Source organism: Terrapene carolina, unplaced genomic scaffold (assembly GCF_002925995.2).
Source record: "Terrapene carolina triunguis isolate 2854851 unplaced genomic scaffold, T_m_triunguis-2.0 Scaffold837, whole genome shotgun sequence".
Taxonomy (NCBI): Eukaryota; Metazoa; Chordata; order Testudines; family Emydidae; genus Terrapene; species Terrapene triunguis.
The window spans coordinates 3,416,355-3,439,490 of NW_020665188.1; the positions used below are offsets into that span (position 1 = coordinate 3,416,355).

General features: G+C 51.3%; 1 protein-coding gene across 1 annotated transcript; it reads left to right on the plus strand.

Annotated features, from left to right (window-relative positions):
- Positions 1-2,029: 2,029 nt before the first annotated feature.
- On the plus strand, positions 2,030-18,540 carry AMOTL2 (angiomotin like 2). Its single transcript, XM_024213425.3, has 10 exons — positions 2,030-2,133; positions 5,079-5,904; positions 9,193-9,457; positions 11,969-12,113; positions 12,594-12,686; positions 14,456-14,751; positions 15,106-15,398; positions 15,696-15,907; positions 16,258-16,437; positions 17,568-18,540. Exons 2-10 carry the CDS (start codon positions 5,156-5,158, stop codon positions 17,624-17,626), a joined length of 2,292 nt encoding a protein of 763 aa, XP_024069193.2. The 5' UTR covers positions 2,030-2,133; positions 5,079-5,155; the 3' UTR covers positions 17,627-18,540.
- The last annotated feature ends 4,596 nt before the right edge of the window (positions 18,541-23,136 follow it).

Below are 23,136 nucleotides of genomic sequence, written 5' to 3' on the forward strand. Positions count from 1 at the left end.
CCACACCTGCAAGACGATGTGGTCCCACCAGTCTGTGCTTGTTTCCCGGGCCCAGAATCGGCGTTCCACGGCATGAACCTGCCCCAGTAACACCATGATTTGCACATTGCTGGGGCCTGTGCCTTGTGAGAGGTCTATGTCCATGTCAATTTCCTCATCACTCTTGTCGCCGCGCTGCAATCGCCTCCTCGGCTGGTCCTGGTTTTGCTTTGGCACGTCCTGGCTCTGCATATACTCCAGGACAATGTGCGTGGTGTTCATAGTGCTCATAATTGCCGCGGTGATCTGAGCGGGCTCCATGATCCCAGTGCTATGGCATCTGGTCTGAAAAAAGGCGCGAAACTAGTATCTGATGGACGGAGGGAGGAGCGAGTGACGACATGGCGTACAGGTACAGGGAATTAAAATCAACAAAGGTGGCTGTGCATCAGGGAGAAACACAAACAACTGTCACACAGAATGGCCCCCCCAAAGATTGAACTCAAAACCCTGGGTTTAGCAGGCCGTTGCTTTCACGGAGGGAGGGGGAAGCAAATGAATACAGAACAAATCTATTTTTTACATCTTAAGCTGGCAGACGATGGTGCAGCATGACTGATAGCCCTCGGCATCTTCTGGGTGCTTGGCAAAAAATACTGGGCGCTTGGCAGAAAATAGCGTACTACGACTGATAGCCATCATCGTCATTGGGAAGGCAGCGACTGGGGGACATACGGAGTTTTAGCCACTGCAGTACGACGACGGATACCAGTCATAATACACCATCTTCTACCAAAAGGCAAGGGGCTGCTACTGTGTAGCAATGCAGCCCCACGTCTGCTAGCACCCAGATCACCGATGAAGGCTACCAGTCATACTGCACCGTCTACTGCCAAAAGGCAATTAGCTGCTGCTGTGTAGCAATGCAGTACCACGTCTGCCAGCACCCAGATGACATATGGTGACGGTGAGCTGAGCTGAGTGGGCTCCATGCTTGGCGTGGTATGTTGTCTGCAGGTAAAAAGGTGTGAATCGATTGTCTGCTGTTTCTCTGACGGAGGGGGAGGGGCCTGATGACATATACCCAGAACCCCCCGCGACACTGTTTCGCATCATTCAGGCGTTGGGATCTCAACCCAGAATTCCAATGGGCGGCGGAGACTGCGGGAACTGTGGGATAGCTACCCATAGTGCAACGCTCTGGAAGTCGACGCTAGCCTCGGTACTGTGGACGCGGTCCGCCGACTTAATGCACTTAGAGCATTTTATGTGGGGACACACATAATCGGCTGTATACAACTGATTTCTATAAAACCGGCTTCTATAAATTCGACCTAATTTCGTAGTGTAGACATACCCTAAGTATCTGTGCAGTACCCAGCACAATAGGGGGCTGTGGATGCTACAGCTGTCTGCACACACCCTATCCTATTGCAAGTAAATAACCCAGTTTATAGGCAAGAGAAGGGTCCCGAATCCACCAAGTCTGAGGTGTTTCTAGAGTTGCCAACCCTCCAGGACTGGCCTGGAATCTCTGGATTATGTCATGAAACCTCCAGGAATAAATCCAACACAAATTGGCAACCCTCCCTGGTTCATATCCTACAGAGCCCCCTGCTGTATAAGGGTCAGCTCCAGAAAGCCTGGGGAAACTCTTCTCAGCCGTGGCTGAGACTTTTCCTTGCCTAGGGCAGCCCTGGTGGTTCCGGAGGGTTGAGAACTTGGGCCCAGGCTGGCTGCGGACTCAGCTGCTTCGGCCTAGCGGCGCTGCAAGGCTCCCGATCTGGGGGGCTTTAAACCAGAGCGAGCCAGGCAGACTGCAGCCGCGTTCGCACTCGTGTGTGTGTGTGAGAGAGAGTCGCGGCTGCGCCCCCTGCAGGCCGCGCCGCGCAGCTGCTGCCGAGGCGGAGAGGTTATTTGTGGTTAGCTTTGATCCCGGGGGAACCTGAAACTCTCGCATTCCTGGCATAGCAGCCTCTCGCGCAGCCCGGCCTCCTTGGCTCTCATTACAGCTGGCGGGGGCCGGCGAGGCGCTCAGTGCCTGCCAGCAGCCGCGGGGGCAGGATCTCTGCGAGCTGCACGCACACAGCGAGCCGGCCGGGCGCGGAGCGAGCCTCTCCTCCCTTGGCGCTGCAGCAAGGCTGCTCTGCTTCGGTGAGTTCCGCTCCGGGCTCCCATCTCCGCGGTATCTGGGCCCAGAGGGGAGATCTCCGACTCCCCTTCCCTGGCTCGCTGGTGTCACTAATTCGTGCCGCTTCGGGTTGGGAACGCTGCGCTCCCTGCGCGTCAGCCTGCGGGGTCCCCCCTTTCCATCGCTCTGGCTCCCCACATTCCCCTGCAGCGTGTGACCCGGGATTCCTGCAAGTCCCCGGGAGCGCCTGGGTTGTGACCCATAAGAAGCAGAGTGGGGGTGAGTAGGACTTTGCTGGGCTCGTTTGCAGTCACAGGTGCTTGTGCCCCCAGCTAGTTGAAGAATTCTCTTTGTCTTGCTCGGAAAATGCTTTCCGCAGCCATGAGCTCGTTCTCACTTAGAAGGAATGTTAATTGCAATCCAAACCCGGGTGATGTCAGTGCTGAACGATTTGGAAAACAAAGCGGCAGCAAGGCAGGGTCCTAGCACTGCTCTGCAGATGGCAATTGCTGAACGCGCTCTGGGTGCGTTAGTTCTACCCAGTGGGTTTGGAAAGGCGAGAAAGGGGGTTTTCCCATGGGGGGCTGCCACAGAAATGTCTCCCTGTTGTAGCGTCCCAGCCGGTTGGAGTTTTCCAGGGAGATCTTCTGGGTTGCAAACCCTTGTTCTTTTACTGGATCGCCTTTGAACCTGCTAGAATATGTCAACTGGAGTTTGTCTTTTTTTCTTTTTTCTTTCTTTTTTTTAAACGATCCTCGCTTATTTGATGCCGCTCATTCAAGTTATGCTGAGTGCCATTAAAGGGAATTTCTTGTGACTGCAAAATTAAAGAAATTTATAAAAATATGGGAGGGGAATAAAGAGATGCAACCATATTAAAAAAACAATTGGGGCTGGGGATCCAGGAGTGAAAAAATCCCTGATAGTAAAAGGTTGAAGAGCACATATGGTAGGGGTGGGGTGAGGAATGTTCTCTCCACCTTCCTAGCTATCTAGTCATGCTCCCTGACCCAATATTTCAGACTTCCTCCTTGTGAGAACGCACCAGGGCTTGTGAAACTGAAGGGGATGTGTGGTTCTTTTATTTTGATTCACCAAAGGCAGTCTGGGGTTAGCTTTAAATCTGAGGTCTGAGTCAGCGTTGAAATGAGGCTCAGGAAAGGTAGTCTGTTTAGAGTTTCCTAATTTCACCTTCAGGGAAAATCTGGTCAAGAACTTTTTGTGTTGGGAGCCAATATTTGAGGTATGTTTGTATGAAGCAATATGAGATTAGCAATCTCCCTTTGCCAACCCACATGCATTAGCATGAGACTAGAAACAGGTGATCAAATGTCTACTTAGGAATTCACTTGCTTTAAAGTTTGAGTGCAGAGGAGGGCATGCAATTTAAAAACAGTGATATAACTTCCCTGGCTAGCATCCCTCTTCAATAAATTACTAGCCATACATAAACCTGGGCTACAGCTGCAGTTTCTGATTGCCAGGGACAGCAAAAAGGTTATGAGAATGTTTTTAAGGTCTACCCCCACATTGGTGTCTCCAGGCATGGCTGATTCATTAAGATAAGTGTTTTATATTTAAAATTTCAGTAGATGTATGAAAAGCATGTGTGCATACATACATAAAACGCCATAACAATGTAGATGATTAAAACTGAAATAATCTTGAAAATCAGGATTATTTTATGTGACTTTTCACTATGAAGCTTTTATTATATTTTGCGATCCACTGGTGCAATGACAATAGATGAGCCCTTTTCACTTTTGAGTCAATTTCACTCTCTTTCAGGATCATAATGTTGCAATGTTTGCAAATTGGGGGGGGGGGTATGATTATTTGTTTAAAACAATTAGATCCTATGGGAATTGTTCAAGATTGTATCCATTAAACATTTCTTGTTGATTATAGGTTTTGTAGGAGATTCCATTTACAAATTCTATGTGTTGTGTCAAATTTGACACGTCTCCCTTCTTTAAGGAGACGGAAAGTACTGGAAACTGAAATCCTCTTGCTTTGTGGACTGTAGCTGTTGTCCTGCAGGTTATACAGGAACTAGGAACATTCTCTGCCAGTGTAACTTGGGCTCGCCAAGTCTAGGATATTTTGTGTAATGGTGGATTGAGCTCAAAGCACCGTCTTCATTACACTTAACAGAACTTCTTCCCTGTCCCCGCAATCAAAGCTAGACTAACAGGAGTCTCACTTACTAAAAGTTCTGCATTGGCCTACTATTTTGGGTGATGAGTTTGGCTCTGTTCAGTGGACTGAATGAATTTCTTAGACAGCAGTCACAGCTTTCCCCTTGGCTACCTCGCCTGGCACATGTAGAGAGACACGCGCACTAAGTGAACCAAATAAAGGGGTTCTGACTGCACAAGTTACTAGGATCCTGTGACCTGTCTTTCCAGAGCAGTAAATCAAGTTATGCAGAACAGTCACGCTGAATCTCAAATGCACTCATGCTAAGCCCAGGTGCTGAGGCCATTCACCCCACTGGGAAGCCAGCAGAGATCCCCACGGCTGACATTCCTCACTCCCCACCAAGAGCTGCCCCCTTTAGGGCACTTAAGATGAGATGGGGATTCAGGGGCTCACTGAAGCTGTGGGCAGGGAGGCTTTTTGTATGAGAGCTGAGTTCCCTGCAACTGAGCCTGCCAGGACTGGTCCACTTCCAGCCTCCGCAGGGTTGCCAAGGGCCTAGTTCTCAGTGGCCTCCCATGGAATTAGCGTTCAGCCTGGGTCTGGCTCTGCCCTTCCTAATGGTGGCAAAGGGATGGGATGTTGCTCAGAATCCCCCTCTCCTCCCCTGCTCTGCTAGGATACGAGTATTGTGACTAAAGGGTCAATTGCATCTTTCCTGGCAGAGTGCCACAATGGGACTCCTGGCAAACTAAATCTTCTGAAAATATGTAATGAGCAACCCCCTGACTGAGAGCTGCCTCCTGATTCCTGTGTTCATCTCTTGTAGGCTCCTTGGGTGCTGCTAGATCCTTGGGATTGTATTGCATCTACTGTTCCTGGTGGCAGCCCCTTGACTAGCCAAGGATGAGGACGGCAGAAGATTCCTCCGGGACGGTCCTGCACCGGCTCATCCAGGAGCAGCTGAGATACGGGAACCTCACCGAGAACCGCACGCTGCTGGCTATTCAGCAGCAGGCGCTGCGTGGAGGTGGGAGCATGGGCAGCCCTCGCTCCTCACTGGAGAGTCTCACCCAAGAAGAGAGTCAGATGGTCCAGCAGTCCACACGGCAGGAGCCCCAGGGCCAGGAGCATCACTGTGACCATGTTTACCTGGAGAATAACGTGTATCGGCTCTACCAGCCTCAGCACAAGGGCGAGGAGCTCCCCACCTATGAGGAGGCCAAAGCGCATTCCCAGTACTATGCCTCACAGCGAGGACAGCAGGCTGGGGTGCCCTGTCCAGGCACCCCTGCTGAGCCTGGCCAACAAAGGGCCTATGCCCCTGACAGCAGCAGCAAGCGCCAGGACGAGTCACTAAAGGAGCTGAAGCATGGGCATGTGAGGTCACTAAGTGAACGCCTCATGCAAATGTCGCTGGAGAGGAATGGAGCCAAGGCCCAGAACCACATGAGCTCCTCCCACAGTTATCCCCAGCTATCGAGGCACTTCCAGCTGTCAGCCCCAAGAGGGCAGCATGCCGAGGGGATGGAGCCACGGGGGCCCCCTCCAGAGTACCCCTACATCATCCCCCCCCAGGAGCCTGCAGTTGGTTACCTGGCAGATCCCCGGCACTGCTCCAGGGAAGGGCCAGGATTTCAGCACCCTGAAGTCAGGTAACCACAACATTTGTCTAGCCCCTCGCACTTCACAGAGGCGTAGCCAGTCCCTTCCTTCCTGGCATGCATTCAATTCCTGGGACTTCGACAGCCATGTGGGAAGGGGATTGGGTATGTTGATGCAACACCGCATGGCTCCCAGACAAGCTGTGGCTGGGGAGCCTCTATGGGTTTGGAATGCCAAGGCTGGTTGCATAAGCAGAGAAACCCGCATGTTGCAGAATAAGGAGATGAGCTGTGGGGATGCTACAATGTTCATCCCCTGGCTGCACGAATCCTTACTTTGCCTCAGATCAAGCTACCTTTTGCTGACTCTGGAAGTGCTGCCCTGATCTGTGGGCAGAAAAGGGTGCGGAAGGGGACTTGCAGTCTGACTTTTGAAGCTCATGGGCTATATTTGTCTCTGGAGTGGCTACTCCAGGGCTAAATTAGACCCATTGTTTTGCAGATGAAGTTGTCTTCACAGCCTCTTTCCCCTTGTGTTCTGAGTGGAATTTCTGGTTAATTGAGGAGTTGGAATTGAATCAGGAAATGGCTAAGTTTGGAAGGGAGAAAGGAAGCAGGCCCCACTATGTGGAAAACTACCAGTGCTGTCCCCAGAGGGAGTGCAGACTGAGGGCTGAGTAGAACCTGGACACTGGGAACTCGCCTTTCTGCACTGAGAGGAAGGTGAAAGTGATGAGTTCTTACCGAACATTCCCTGGGGGGACCCTGCTAAATACAAATCTGTGCCTAGCCACGTACCGCCCCCTTGATACTGGGCTTTGCGCTCGTCTACTTTGCAAATGCCAAAGCCCAGAGTCTGCCCCTAGCTTGCACCCAGTGCAATCCTAAGGGTGAATTGTGCTCTCCGTTACACTGGCAGTTGAGGTCCCTCTTCTCTTGGCTGCAGCATAGGGTTGGTAAGTGGAGTGTCAGTGCTGGGTGAAAAGTACCTATTCCTCTTCAGCAGATGCTCCAACTGCGCACAGAGCCTTGCTAGCATTATGACCTGTGTCATAACAGTGGAAGCCTTCATGGAGATCTGGTGTTATGGGTCCTAGCCACTTCAGGGCATCATGCATTCCGCTTTGCCTGGCAATTTGATCACATCATAAAGCGCTTTTTGGTTGCTTATAACAAGGGAAATACAGAGTAGCAGAGGAGAAACTAAACCCTGAGTGTTCCCCCTGGGTGTTCTCCCCCTTCACCACCCACCATTTCCCAGCTGCCCACTCTCCCGGTGTCTTCTCAGCTAGCTGCACAGTTGGGAAAGGTGGCGAGGCTGAGTAGCAGTGTGTGCTGTTGGGCAAGCCATAGTGAATGCTGACAGGAAGAGATAATATCTCTGACAGGAAGTGCTCTCTTTTGGAGGGAACAAAGAGGGGAGGGGGTGCAGGCAGAAAGGAAGACGTATTTACCAAATCACCTTCCAGGAATGCAGCCCCACATTTACAGCCAGCCCTCGCTCATGTGCAGCCATGGCGCCCTCTGGGAAGCACCTGACAGTCAGGCTCCCATAGGGTGGCCAAGCTGTCATTGGGGCTATGGTATCTTTGCCCTCTTAGCAGTTGCCTTAAAGATTTGTTAAAACAGAGGGTCCCTGTAACAGTGTTTGGTCTGCTTAGCACTCCTTTCCCACAAAGTACAGGACGTGTTTATTCATGGTATACTTTTAGTAAGGGACCACCTTGGGGCAGTGATGCCAATTCAGATATTTCTTAGGACAAGCTCTGGTCCCCACTCATTTCCCTTAGCCGGTGGTGAGTCTCCCCTCTGACCCACACGGTGCATGAGCCAATGCCAAAAGTTGTGATCTTGGCAGACTCCCCTGTTCTCCATTATTTGGCCCAGCCACCCCTGTGGCTGGACAGAAGGGTGGCCAGGTCAAATTTCAGTGGTGTTGTGACCAAGCTCTGCACTGCTCTGGCAGGAGCCATACTGATTAGTACAGGCTCACTGATAAAAAGTGGTCACTGCCACTGCCCCCAACCTCCCGCACCCCCACCCCGGTTCTGAGGTCTATGGAACTTTGAGCAGTGGAAAAACTTTGGGGTGGGGGGATGTCCCTCCCTTGTAATTGGCACCGCTGCTAAGGGGAATAGGCATTTCCTTTAACTTCCGGGAGCTTGATAAGAGAGGGGGCAGTTCTGTGGTGACATCTCACTACGCTTGGCTGTCTCTGATAAGTGTATTCTTATTGTGTTCTTAAGCACTGACGTGATGATGGGTGGTATAAAGTTTCTTTTTAAACATGGATTAGAAATAAAGGGTAAAATTTAAAAAAGGAGCTAGGTGACTAAGTCCCATTTTCAAAAGTGGCTTAGGCACTAAAAGCCACTGGTTCTTGAAATCAGTGGGAGTTAGGCATCTAGATGCTATTGAAAATCTCACTGGGCACTAATCTGCATCTTTAGGTGCCTAAATCCCTTTAAAATCTGGTCCTAGTGCCTAAATCGTTTTTGAAAACAGGACTTAGGCTCCTCAGTGATTTAAGTGCTTTTGAAAATTTTACATAAACTCTGACAGGCAAGTGAAGTGCAAGGGCACATCTTACCACATACTGTAGGTGAGATCTTCAAAAGCATTCAGCACTGACCTAAATCTGCTCCCATTGAAGTTGATGGCAGTTTTACCACTGATTTCAGTGAGAGCAGAGTTAGGCCGATGCTGAGTGGTTTTGAAATCGTATTCTGTAGCTGAGAAGTGGTGCTAATAATTGCCATGGTATCTATACTTTGAAAAACAGGCATGCCTTGATCTCTGTCTGAAAGGTGCATTGGGAGATTGTTAAAGATTGCCCTATGAACCTGATATTGTAAGGGTTCCATATATGCATGGCTGCATGCGCTACAGCCCTAAATGAGATGGTGCCACTCATCCCAGGGCAGAGAGGGGGGCCTCAAAGATTTCTGACATTCCCGGGTTACATTTTTCCCCTTAAGGTTCAAGTAAATATTTAAAATGGTGAGATGAAAACCTCCTCCCGGGAGCTCTGTCAACAGATGTATGATTTGTTTGTGTTACCATAGTGCCCATGAGCCCTGATTATGGTACCAGAACTCCAGGGCGCTAGGTGCTGTACAAACCCAGAACAAAAAGACAATCCCTGCCCCAGGGGTTCAAGGAGAGAGAAATAATGGTGTGAGGTCTGCTGGGGGTTGGATATTGCCAGAAGCCACTCAGTGGCGCACCATCCCAGCCACGCCCGTCACTCCATCTCTTATCCTTGATTTACAGTGTGTCCTGGCGGGCACAGAACAATGCTATTGAGTGTCTCTGTTGAATTTTTGTGACCTCTCTTAGGGTGATGCAGGCCCATATGCCCCAGGCTTTCCTGCCCCAGCAGGCTGCCCTGTGCCACGGCCCGCTGGGCTCCCTTACTCCAGTTGGGATGGAGGTTCTGATGACAGCCCAGGCCGCATCGGCCAGCAGTCACTTGGCCCAGATGGAGACGGTGCTGAGGGAGAATGAAAAGCTGCTGAGGGAGAGTGAGAAGCTCCAGAGGGAAAACGAAAAGCTGCGGCGAGAGCTTGAGAGCTGCAGTGAAAAAGCAAGCCGGATTCAGAAGGTAAATGTGTGGAGCCGGCATCCAACCAGTCTTTCCAGCCAAAGCACTAGGGCCCAGCTCCTCAAAGGTATGCAGGCCCCTAACTCCCATTGGATGCCTGTGAGCATCTGGGCCTTGGGGCAACGTACAGGCAGGCTCAGGACCCCGGCAGGGGGCAGGACTGCCAGGAGCAGTAGGTTTGCATGTCACCTCTCAACTTTGATTCCAACATGTCATTTGAAATGAGACTTGGATGCTTTCATTTCATTGGCTGCTTTTCGTCTGAGATGACACAGCCTGGCAGGCAGTCTGTCCAGGCCAGACTCGGTTTGTGTCCGGGAACTGTAGGATCGCTTTCTGCGAATGCTGAACAAGGAGCTTTATCTCAGTGTTAGCCCTGAAGTCACTCTGTCTGCTTCACTGCAGAGCTTCTCCCTAGAACCTCCACCAGCCCCCTCCTGCCTACCTCTGGGTGCCGGATTTAAAGAAACAGTGCACATGTCATTCCGCTTTTGTCGGGATTGAGGTGCATTGGCAGAGTTTTGGAGGAGGCGGCCAGGAACTGGACAGCGAGGTAATTACACAGGTCAGGATAGAAGAGTCTAGAGAGGGCTGTAGAGGAAGCTTGCTCAGTGCCTGCCTGTCCTTCACTTGCATTTGCACTACACCTCACTCGTTGTCAGCCGAGCTCCTCGTGTTCCTAGCTTCATTCTCTGGATGGGGTTTGGTTTTGTTTCTTGCCTAGAGAAAGAGCAGACAGCTGCTGAGAAATTTCATCCCCTTTCATACGTTTAATCTCTTCCCCCCGCCGTCCCTCTGAACAGCTGTGGCTCAGAAGCACACAGCACAACAGGTCCTCAGCCAAGGCAGTTGTTGGGTGGATAAAAAAGAGTCCATTCACCATCTCTGTTAACAGTTGGGCCCTCTCTGGCCATCCCTCCCCTTGGGGTCTGTGCTGGGCCGCCACAGAAAGCCCTTTGTGCAGAGGCATACAAGGGGAGGCCTGTTCCAGTCCAGCCCAGCCACAGCCACGGGGAAAGCCTCTCCCCTTAGAACAAACGGGCCATTGGGAGGGGCACGTGCCAGGCTTGCGGAGGTGGGGAGGCAGGGGCATGTGCTGGAGCTGGGGAGGAGGCCAGGAACCCGCTAGGCAGGATGGAGCAGCAGCGAGAGGAAGAGGGGAGAGAGATGATAGAACTTCTCCAGTATAGCTTGTTTCATAATCCAGTTAGATGCACGCCAGCTTGTATCGCCCATCAGGTTCATCGCAATAAGACAGACCCATGAGGGTCTCTGATCCCTTAGTGCAGTGGCTCTCAAACTTTTTTACTGGTGACCCCTTCCACATAGCAAGTCTCTGAGTGCGACCCTCCTTATAAATTAAAAACACCTTTTTATATATTTCAAACCATTATAAATGCTGGAGGCAAAGCGGGATTTGGGGTGGAGGCTGACAGCTCACGATCCCCCATGTAATAATCTGGCAACCCCCTGAGGGGTCCCGACCCCCAGTTTGAGAACCCCTGCCTTAGTGTTACAGACATAAGGGCCTGACCTTTGCACATGGCCAAAGGGAAGGGCACACTAAGGAGCCAGTGCCAGCCAGGAATAGGAGGGACTGTGTACCAAGAAACTTTATCAGAGTGATTCAACCCCCTGTGGCACACCTTTCACTCTCATGCAGCCATCCCATCACTGAAAACGGAAGGGTTGGTCCTGCCAGAGAAGCTGCTCCAAGAGGGCAACCTCAGGGGGTGGAGGGACAGCAGAGCTATCTCCTTACCTGGGAAGGGGTGGAACATCCAAGGGTCCCAGGAAGGAAAAGGCAAGTGCTTCTCTGTGGGAAGCTGGGGAAGGAGGAGAAACTTGGGGAGTTTTATCACTGAAGATGACTGGTGCCTTCTAAAAAGAACGGGCTTAAATTAAACCCAGGCCCAAAGTCTCCAAAGGGCATGGTGTCGTTGCAGTGGGCTTATAATAAATGGGCCTTTCGAGTGGCTGCTCAGAAGGCAGATGGGAAAGCAGCACTGCAAGGTGGGTACAGTTATGCAAATCATTGTGTAATCTAGTAGTGCCCTGCAAAGCCGTTTGTAGGTGGCGCCTGCTGGCGTGGGGTTGTTTGCCGTTTTAGTGAGGTGGCGAGAAAGTGTATGTTGTTCTCCTATTGGTGTGTAATGCTCCCGGACTAAGAGCGCTGGCGTGGGGCAGGCAAGTACAGGTGGGCAGTGAGCAAGCTTCTTCTTTGCACCTCAGTCCTGACCTGTAAGGCTCCTGCCATTCATTCCAGTGCTTAGACCTTGGCTGAGCAGGGCCCACGAGTCGTGTGTTGTGCACGAGTAAGGAGCAGGATGAGACCACCAGACTCATGTCACTAGTCTCCTAGTGTGGGATTAAACCCAGCCCTTTACTGGTGACAGACACCGGAGCCATGTTGGTTTGTGGTGTTGCTTGCCATCCAGCCATCTTCTCCTCTGGTCTTTTCCCCATCCCAAGAATGTTTAACTTCAGCCTGTTGTTTCTTCCCCCCCACAGCTGGAAACAGAGATTCAGCGAATCTCCGAGGACTACGAAAACCTGATGAAGGCATCTTCCAAGCGAGAGGCATTGGAGAAAACCATGAGGAACAAGAAGGATGGGGAGATGCGGCGGCTTCAGGATTTCAACTGGGATCTGAAAGGTAAGAAACTCTGGACAGCACTAGATGGGCTAGGGAGAGTGGAAAGGGCAATTCTTGGGTGCACTCCTTTTTTGGGCTGTGTCGCTCATTTCGAGAGAAGATAATTGTTATTAGAAACATGCTGTGCCTTGGGCTGAGCCTCCCCACATTGGTGCTCCCTCCATAAGCCACTCGAGCAGTTGTCCATCTCCACTATGTAGGCCCTTGTTCAGTGCAGACACTTGGCCTTATGTTGTCGAACAAGGGGGAGTCACAAACTTTGTGACTCCCCCTTATTGGTCCCAGTCTTGTGACCCTCATCTCTGGTGACAGATCCCCAACAAACTGTCTCCTGACGTGTTTCCTGGTACATCAGGAGCATTTTAGGGAGATTAGGTTTCAAGATGGGTGTCTAATACCACCGGTGTCTTCCAAGAACCAGGCTGTTCCCAGTCAATTAAATTCTAAAAATTCTATCTCTGTATATTTAATCTGAAACAGAACGGTTGGAATCTGCAAACAAACAGCTGGCCAGCAAGCAGCAGGAGAACCCAGAAGGCAGCCAGGGCACCGTGGCGAAACTGCTTGCACAAAGTAAGTTCTGGGGGAATGCTTGGTCACAGTGGAGGTGCTGTGCAGAGCTGTGCAGTTGTGCCTGCGTGGCTCTCTGCACAGCCAGCCCTGCTGCGCATTGCCCTGTCACTCTGTGGCCTGGTGGACCAGAGTGGGTTGGCGTGCTTTCGGGGTGGGTGTGTTGGGAGGGAGAGAGGAAGGAAGGGTAAGGTCCCTTTAAGATAGGAGAGGAGGTGGATCCTCTCTTGGAAGCTTTTGCCATTCCCCAGGGAGAGCTAAGCTGTTCTTGGCACTCAAACCAGAGTCATTAATCATAGCAGCCATCAGTGTGACCTGGATTCTTTGCATTCCAGCGGCTGTTCTGGCTGTTCCAGCACTCAGTCAGCACTCCCGCCACTCTGAATCCCAGACCTAGGCTAGAGCCCTTTTTCTCTTTCGCATTGGATATTTTTTTTTTTAAGGAGAAAACGTTTTTGCCAGAGGCTGGGAATGGGCCTGACAGTCTCTTCCTGGCTTGATTCCACTTCCATGGCTGGCAGCAAAATGCCCGTGAAAACCCAAGGGAGGGGAAAAGGGGCACAGCCCAAGGCTGTCATTGTTCCCACCTGCCTTCCCTTCCCCGAAAGTTGCTGAGCCCCGGTGCTTAGGCCTTGTCCATCCGGGGAAGTTGTACTGGTGGAACGGAGCCGGTTCAGGAGGGGAGTTTGTGCAGCCCCGGGGATGGACTCTTTTCCTGCGGGCGGGGACAGGGATTGATTCCTTTGGTCGGGAAGGAATTGCTCGCATTGCACTACCCTGGGTTCTAGGCCTGTTTTCTCATGTGGACACGGCCTTCGTCAAAGGTGGCATTAATATGTCTTTAACCACGGCTCTTTCCCTTGGACTTCTGAGCGGTCGCCTCTTAATGCCCATGGAGAAGCTGGCTCCTTTGGGAGATTGCGGGCCAGTCCTCCACTGGGCTGAATGGGTGAAAGTCCATTGGAGTCAGTGGAGTGGCCCCCATTTGGATCAGGATTTGTCTGAGTTTGCCGGGGGTCAGGCTGAAGGGAGCGTGGTGTGCAGCTTTGGAGCACCAGCCCACAGGTTTTTAAACAAGGAAGCCCGTGCAAGGAGCCAGCTGCGTAGTGGGTGGCAGGTCACATGATGCAGCTGCCATGCCTTTCAGTATAGTTGACAGACTAACTGGGGAGGAGAGACCCTGGGACTGGACTAGCGATGGTGTTACAAGGCAGGAGAGGGCTGCCTTGCAGAGCCATGTGGAATAGCCGAGGTGTTACATTGGCAGAGCTATATGGGGCCTAGGGCTGCAACAGCAGGAGTGGTAGAGTAGGACTAAGATGCATTGTGAAAACTGAGCCTTAAGGAATTTTCTTCTTTCTTACCCGTAACCATAGCAGCTGATTCCCTGGCAGTGGGCCAGTGTGGCCCCACATATAGCATGTGGCACTAATGGTACTACCCTTCCCCCCCCCCCCCCCCCCCCCCCATACACCTCCAGTGAATAGACACTGGCAGCACAGACATCTCGGTGTGAGAGAGACTGGGAGCCTGTTAGCGTCAGCGGGGTGGAACAAGCGACTCCTCCCTGGGCAGATATTTTCAGAACAGATATTTAGATTTTCTCATGGCAATTGCCCATCACATCTGATGCCAGAATCCTAATGCAATAGCTCTGAGCCGGAGTCCCTCCGATATGCACTGGAATGAAATGACTGCAGCTGGGAATGTTCTGAGCAGATGGAGCAGCTACAACCATCAGCTAATGTATTTGCTCCTTGTGCTGTTTCCAGGCTACGAGCACCAGCAGGAGAAAGAGAAGCTGGAACGAGAGATTTCGCGGCTGCGCAGCGCCAATGAGGACCAGCGCCGGCGGGCGGAACTGCTGGAGCAGGCACTGAGCAACGCCCAGACACGGGCAGCTAAGACCGAGGACGAGCTGAGGAGGAAGCGGGCGTACGTGGAGAAGGTGGAGAGGCTGCAGCAGGCCCTGGGCCAGCTCCAGGCCGCCTGCGAAAAGCGTGAGCAGCTGGAACTGCGTCTCCGCACCCGCCTGGAACAGGAGCTGAAGATGCTGCGGGCTCAGCAGGTGAGGAGTTCATGGAACCAGGGTCGAGGCCAGCAGCAAAGCAGGGCTAGTGCGACAGTTGCTCAAAACACTGGTGGCACCAGTCCCCTTGCGGCACGAGCACTGCCAGCTGTGGCGCTGCAATTGGGGGCAGGTTACACGGAAGGGCTAGTGCAGGCAAGGCCCAGATGTACCAGACTCCTGAGGATGGGGCACAGCATAATGGTTAGAGAGCGGTCCAATCCAAGTATCCCCAGACTTTGGAGAAACCTGGATCTGTGCAGGTTGGGCCCATCTCTGATCATTGCACTCAAGGGACCTTTCTCTTCATGATTCAGTCTCATGCTGTGTGTCATTTTTCCTATGTCAATACAGAGACAGGTGGGAGCCCCAACCGGAGGATCCCCGGAGCTGAGTGCCCACATGCTGGCCGAACAGTTGAGAGAGAAGGAAGAAAAGATCCTAGCCCTGGAGGCGGACATGACCAAGTGGGAGCAGAAGTATCTGGAGGAATGCACCATGAGGCAGTTTGCCATGGACGCAGCCGCCACCGCTGCTGCGCAGCGGGACACGACTATCATCAACCACTCCCCGCATCACTCCCCCAATAACAGCTTTGACGAGGATCTCCTCTTGGCCAATCACAAGCACCAGGAGATGGAGAACAGGTAGGTCCTGCATGTGGCTTCACAGGGCATGTTTTTTGTTGGCCTTCCATTATCATCAGTCTTGGGATTTTTATGTCGCTCGCGTCATTGAGCATTTGGAAACTGGCTTCCCAGTTGGCCAACCAGCAGCCATGGGAAATAGGTGTCCTTGCCATGTGCATTGACGGAGCGAAGTTTCCTTGGCCGTGATGCTAAGGGAACACCGCATGATGAAGGAGTTGTTGAAGCGTCACACACCCTCTGGAATAAAATCGCCAGCATCTCTCTCACTTTGTGCCTTGCTCTCGCGTACTCCAGGTTAAAAGCACTTCATGCCCAAATATTGGAGAAGGATGCAGTCATCAAAATTCTGCAGCAGCGCTCGCGGAAGGATCCCAGCAAGACTCTGCAGGGCTCCCTTCGGCCGGCCAAGTCTGTGCCGTCCATCTTTGCTGCCTCGGGGGCCCAGAATTGGCAGGGGACCGCCCACGGTGAACAGTTGGTCGAGGGCCCTTCCAGAGGGAGTCCAGGTAAGAGGAGTCTCACCTGTGGGGAGGGAGTCACAGGCTACTTGCCCCTTCAGTTAGCATTAAAGCCCTGCTTGAAAGCTCCCTTTGCTGTGTTTCCTCCAACGCTTCCATCCTTTGGCATTCAGCTGCACTGAGCTGGGGTGTTTCCTGGTGGGAGGGGGCTCTCCCTGACACGCACCCTGATCGCAATGGCCATCAGAGAGAGCCTTGGAACACAGCACAGAAATGGAGCTCTCTGATTGTCTGCCAGTCAGGTCAGGCCTGGCTCACTAAAAGCCAGTAAGAGCCCAGAGCCAATCAAGTTTGCCTCAGTATTTAAAATCTAAAGGTGGTTGCTCCTCTCCCTCCAGCAGGCAAAGTCCCAGTGGAGGAAACGCCCAGCCCATTTCCTTGCGGCCCTCTCGCCTTCCACTCCAAACGTGGCAGCAAAGATGGGAGCACCCAGACAGATGGCTTGCCTGAGAGCAGCCTCGGCAGTCCGGACGAGGGGCCTGGCGCCCAGCTCGACAGCAGCCCAGCGCACTCCGTGGGTAAGTCCTGCCTGCCCTGCTGCCCTGGCAAATACATGCTTGCGGAATCCCTGCGAGGCTGTGCCCAGGGTGAACCCAGAGACCTCCCTTCCCACTGCCAGGGGTGCCGGACAAGCCCTGCATAGCTGAGGAGTGAGCAAGGAGCTGGTTACTCCACCCTGGCTGCCAGGGCTCAGCCTCCTGCCAGAGTGACTAATCCTGAGTGCGAGATGCACAGTGGGGATGAAATACTGCAGGGCTAGGTGGGGCGCAGACCAGGAAAGAGTGTGGGAAAGACCAGAGGAAAGAGAAGAAGGAAGGGAGAGGAAAGAGAGTGTCTTGAAAGTTTTCTCTCTTACTGATTCCTTTGGGCTTTGATCTGGGCCTGCAGATCTGAACTAAAGCCCAGCTTATCAGCACGCCACAGGCTAGCACACCCGCCCTGACCTTCGGTGGGAGAATCCGGTTTTTCTGCTAATGGTTTTAGAGTCAGGAGGGAGGAATCGGAGAGGCTCCCTCTCCTCTCCCCCCTCCCCCCCCCAAGCTAATTGTGCAGCATTCTGCCTGGGCTTTACCATCTGTAGAGAAAACCACAAACACGAGAAGAATCCCCCTGCTCCTCCCTCCACCCTCTGCCCCAGGCCCTGCAGCCAGTGGAAAGCCAGGAGCCAAGCACTCTCCCCTTGACAGTTCGAGGGGGTGGGGTTCGAGTGAGTGCAGGGAGCTGGGTTGGCTCTGACATGCCATTTGGTTTGCATTAACCGCTGGTGATGGTTGTCCCCATAGGGTGTGTGCATGGGCCCCATCAGAGAGGCTGATGGGAGAGGGCTAGGGTTATACAAGTGATTAGTGATTTGGGGAGCCCAGCTGAAGACACCTTAAAAGGGCCTGATTCTCAGAGGGTGGGTGCTCAGTGCTGTCTGAAACAAGGTGGGCCCCCAAAATCACTTGTCATGTTTTAGGGGCTGGGCCCAAGCTGTCTTATTTATTCATTATGGATTCACTTAAGTCTAATGACCCTGTTGTAAATGTTTGCATTTCCGTGGGGCGCATCGGGGCTCCGTTGTGCTAGGTGCTGCACAGACATAAAAGCAGGAGCCAGTCCCAGCTAGAGAGAGTTCACAATCTAAAGGTGGTTTGTTTCCTTGCAGAGACCATGTCTGCTGCCAGGACCATCAGCTTGTCAGACATGGTGGAAATTCTGATCTGAGGAAGGGCAGCTGCCCACCATCCTATCTGTCCCTGCACGCTGGCCTGGTCAGAGGAGAGATCTGCTGGGGAAAGTGCTGATTCAGGAGTCGTTCTGTTATCGGGAGCCTGGCTGGGCTTGTGGCATGGAGAGTTCCTGGACAAAAGGAGTTTGGGGGCAAGACTGCAGGAGAGCATGCAGCAGAACCACACAGCGAGGGCTGGGAGGGAAGCTGCCGCTGCGGTTTGCATCCATCAGCTGCCATTTATCTCACCCGCTTTCCATCACAGCAGAGCTCATTTGCTACCTGCTCCATCCACCCCATTGGACCAGCCCTTGTGTAATGTGCCTGTGCTTAGGAAGGACTGTCTCAAGTTCCCTTTGCCGCTGATATGTCGCAGGAAACAAGGAAGGAGGGTCCGAAAGTGAAGAGGCATGGAGCTCTCCCCTGCTCTCCATCTGTGACCTGGAGGAGGGCGGCATGCTGTGCATTGCTAGAAACTGATCCTGGAAGGACTGGCCTGCCTGTTTCATTGGACCCTCTGTTGGTACCCGCTCTCCAAGGTCAAGCTGCCAGGAGTAGCTCTTGTATTGTGCTGGTGTGGCCAGAACTCCTGCCCCTCCCTGTGCCTCCCAACCCCCCTTTCCCCTCCTGTTGAGAGGACTGGAAATGCTTTGGGTGAGGGTGATTTTGAGTAGCCAGCTGGTGCCCAGTGGCTGGTCCCCAGAGGCACTTCTCCTGGGGAGGCTGCAGTGCTGGCAGGCTGCAGCCCATCAGGGTAGGTGAGGAGGTGAGGGAGGGGACAGGCAGGCTCTGTAAATAACTCCGTTTTGTAAACAAAAGCAAACCCTGTATTATTTCAAATTCCTCCCTGCCATGGCCTTTGTCCCTCCTGCCCCCTTTCTTGCTCTCTGTGGAACCTTTCTCGCCATCTCTCCTTTGGCTCTCTAGTCCTGTGCTTGTTCTCTTTCTCCATTTCATATCCTGTTTGTCTCCAGAGTTAAATATCCCTCATTGGCGTCCATCAGATTCCATTTCCTTTTGGGCACTTTCCCATGATTCCTCCAACTGGAATTTCCCTTCTGTTTGTTTCAATACCAGCCGCGTGCCAAATGTTGGGTGGCTGGGTATGTGTTTGAGCTCCTGGGCTGCTCTCGGTTGGGGAAGGGGCAGATCCTCAGATGATGATGTAAATCAGAATAGCGCCATCAAATCAGAAGAGCTAAGTGAGGCTGCCCGAGCGCCGGACTCTGACTCTCATGACTTATATGCACCATTCATAGCCATGTGCAAACACAATGTTTGAGAGGGTAAAGGATTGCAGGATGGGAGCCTTTATAAATACCAGAAGCTGTGTTTTATGTGTCAGCTGAAGGGAGCTTGTGTTTATGCAAAAAAATAAACAAGGGAGTGAGGGGAATGAAACTGGAGATGAAAAAAACACTCCCAACGTGAAACAAGCATGTCTGATTTTGTTGTGGAGGAGTTGATTTCCCCCATCCCTGGAACTGCACCAAGATATATTCACTCACTTATTCACAGTTCTCATACACCCCCTTGTCTACTGACAGCTGGCTTTTGACAGTAGCCAATTCTGATTTTAATTAAGAGTTTCTCAATCCACTGAACTCCAATGCTTTCTTCACTTGGCCTTCATATATAAATATCTGTGCATTTGCTGGACAACTGCATTTTTTATTTTCTCTCCCAGACATATAAAAAATGTGTTTGGTTCTGGTGCATTGTTTACAAAGTGCAAAACAAAACAAAAACTATGAAAGAGAAAAAAACAACTTAATATATTTTATATTAATATTGGTATTTCTTTAAGTATTTTTTTTGTGCTGTGAACTTTTTTCTGCCAAAGACAATGAGGTTTTTTTGTTTGTGTGTTTTAAGTTATCTTTAAGTATTTAAATGTAAACCTGGCTGTTTTGTTATGCTGCCCTATACCGAGATTGCTGTAGCATTCCACTTGGTATAACAATATTTTAATAAAAAAATAAATATTGACGAAGTGGTAGTGTGTGTGTCTCTAAGATAGTGGGAAATGGATCTTGAGAAATCTGAATCCCTATGCACTCATTAAAAAAAGGATATATGTTTTTCCCCACCAACTTCTCCCAATTATCAGAATCTTATGTATTTTTTGGAAGTGTAATAGGTACAGCCTTTTTAGACAGAAAGGTGGCACTGTCAGTTTCAAGTAATGAAACTGACACTCATGAGAATGTCCCTTTAAGAGACAACTGATGTCTGTTCAAGCAACTGAAGACTAACCTCCACAGTGGAGGGACAACATTAAGGCATTTAGGCTTCTCCATACTCAACGAGAAAACCAACAACCTGAATATCATTGATTTTTAGATGAGAGGGAAACAACAATGCATGAAAGAAAAAGAAGAAAATGTGAGAGAACACAGTGTGTATGTATCTTCTGTAACATGCATGAATTCTGCCCCACTAAACAGCAACTGCCCCCACAAACAGGTAGCCATGTTGGAATGTTAGAGGTACGGGGTAGGGAAAACATACATATGCTGCAGCTGGAAGGCCCAGCATGAACCTTTTCCCTACCCCGCAATCTTTGTTTTGGCTTACAAGCCTGGGTACCTCCTGGTCTGTCTGAAGTCCATTGAGGTTTTTTGGGAGCTGGCCCATGAGAGCACAGGCCCTCCTCTCTACCTGCTAGTTGCATTTGTGTGAGCAGGCAGGGAACTAAAAGAAACTTGTAACTAACACAAACCCCTGCTTTCCAAGGCCCCCATTCAGGACAGCATTTAAACATGAGTAATCCCATTGAAGTCAATAGGACTACTCACATGCTTACAGTTGTGCACCTGTTTAATCGTCTTCATGAATCTGGGCCTGATTGCTTCAGCACATAGGATTCTTCTACAGTGTATCTAAATGGCCTGCCTTGCAGGTATGGAGTGCTTGCCCAGAGGTCTGATTGCAAAGATACCCAGCATGGGCTGTTGGAGGTTCTCCCACCAAACTAGTTGGATGATATCCTTGTTGCAGCTCGTATTTGGGGGCAAGGCAGGGACTGGCTGGTTTTCATTCTCAGCTTTGGGGGAGGGAAGGGGAAATATTTAAAAATACCATTTTTTTTCCAGGGATGATAAATAACAAAACCGTGGGGCCTGTCCATAAGCGAGGGATGGTGACAAAACTTGGGAGGAGAAAGATATTGTAACTGACTAGCTGCCCATTAAATCCCTGATTTGGGGATATAGTCTGTTTGTTTCATTTCACGGCATGGGCTGGTGGCCCTGGAGCACTGGCCCCCTTTACCTGGGGCCAGCCCACCTGCAAGCAATGAACTGCTCAGGTGGCTGGTTGGGAGCTGACTCTTGAGCACCTGGGCTGGGATGAAAGGGAAGCTGCTCCTAACAAGAGGAGTCTCTTAGGGAGAGGTGCCCCAGGGAACAGAGCAGGGGAACTCCTAGTGGGGGAAAGAGAGACTCTGGGAGGGAAATCCCGGCTAGCTGCAGGAGGCGCAGCCTGCAAGGCGGTGTGTGCAGCCAGGAGAAGAGCTGCAGTCAGCAGGAAGGCCCTCGCTCTGGCGAAGGACCCAAAGTTGGGAGTGCATTGCAGGTAAAGGGCGGGGCATGGGACAGATGCACTCAGATAGATGGAGCCTGCACCCCGTTAAGCAGCCTGGATGAAGGACTTCCTTATGTTTCTGTGAACTTCCTGTTGCTAAATTAGCCCCTCAGCCCAGGGGGGTGGTGAGGATGCTGTTTGATACATAAAAGGCTTGGGGAATTTATTCACCCCTCCATTGGGGAAATCAAGGCAGAGTGAACCTGTAGTGCTGCACCTGGCTTGAAGGGGATGCATGGGGATGGCACATGCCTTTCACAGTGGTGTTAGAAGCACGAGCTCCTTATGCATCAAGCTGGGAATATGAAGTAGGGGTATGTCTACACTATGAAATTAGGTTGATTTTATAGAAGTTGATTTTTAGAAATCGATTTGATACAGTCGATTGCGTATGTCCACACTAAGCGCATTAAGTCGGCGGAGTGCGTCCTCACTACCGTGGCTAGCATCGACTTACGGAGTGGTGCACTGTGGGTAACTATCCCACAGTTCCTGCAGTCTCGGCCGCCCATTGGAATTCTGGGTTAAGCTCCCAATGCCTGATGGGGCAAAAAACATTGTTGTGGGTGGTTTTGGGTACATGTCGTCAGTCGCCCCTCCCTCTGTGAAAGCAATGGCAGACAGTCGTTTCGTGCCAGACACCAGGGCGTTTAGAAGAGTACAAGAAGACGTGCTGCACATCAGAGAGGCTTTGAAAACCAGTTTCATGACTATCCAGGTTTTGGCGTGACAGTTGTGTGTGTTTCTCCTTGATGCAAACCCGCCCTCTTTGTTGATTTTAATTCCCTGTAAACCAACCACCCTCCCCGCTTAAAAATAAAGTAACTATTGTTTAGAAACTATGCATTCTTTCTTTATTAATTAAAAAAAAAAAAGAGAGAGAGATAACGGACAAGGTAGCCTGGATGCTGGGAAGGACAAGGCCACATTGCTTATTGTAGCCACACTAAAAATCAAACTGTTTGAATGACAGCCTTCTGTTGCTTGGGCCATCCTCTGCAGTGGAGTGGCTGGGTGCCCGGAGCCTCCCCCGCGTTCTTGGGCATCTGGGTGAGGAGGCTATGGAACATGGGGAGGAAGGTAGGTGGTTATACAGTGGATGCAGCGGGGGGGTCTGTGCTCTTGTGGCTTTCCTGCAGCTCCAACAGACGCTTCATCATGTCCGTTTGCTCCCCCATTACCCTCAGCATTGCATCCTGCCTCCGCTCTTCAAGCTCACTTAATTCTTTCCTGGCCTCTGCTACTGAATGCCTCCATGCATTAAGCTGTGCCCTATCAGTGTGGGAGGACTGCATGAGCTTGGAAAACATGTCATCTCAAGTGCATTTTTTTCGCCTTCTAATCTGCGATAACCTCAGGGACGGAGATGATAGGGGGAGCGTAGAAACATTCTACGCTCTACGATTTGGGGGCGACTGCATGGTCACCTGTGCTGCTGAGTTCGACACGCTGACCAAACAGGAAATGAAATTCAAAAGTTCCCGGGGCTTTCCCTGTGTGCCTGGTTAGTGCATCAGAGTTCAAAGTGCTGTCCAGAGCAGTCACAATGGAGCACTCTGGGATAGTTCCCAGAGGCCAATACTGTCAATTTGCATCCGCACTACCCCAAATTTGACCCAGCAAAGTCGATTTTAGCGCTTCTCCCCTCACCGGGGAGGAGTAAAGAAGTCAATTTTAAGAGCCTTTAGGTCGAAGGAATGGGGTTGGTTGTGTGGACGCATTCATTTTTAAATCGACCTAAAGCAGCTAAATTCGACCTAACCCCGTACTGTAGACCAGGCCTAGGAAACCTCCTTTCCGTAGGGGAATTATAGCTGAAATATTCCTCCCTCCGCAAGCCTCACACCTATGCTGAGAAAATTTCCCACTAATTGTGTGTGTGTTGGACTGGGATTTGCAGAGGGATTTAAGGGAGTGAGGT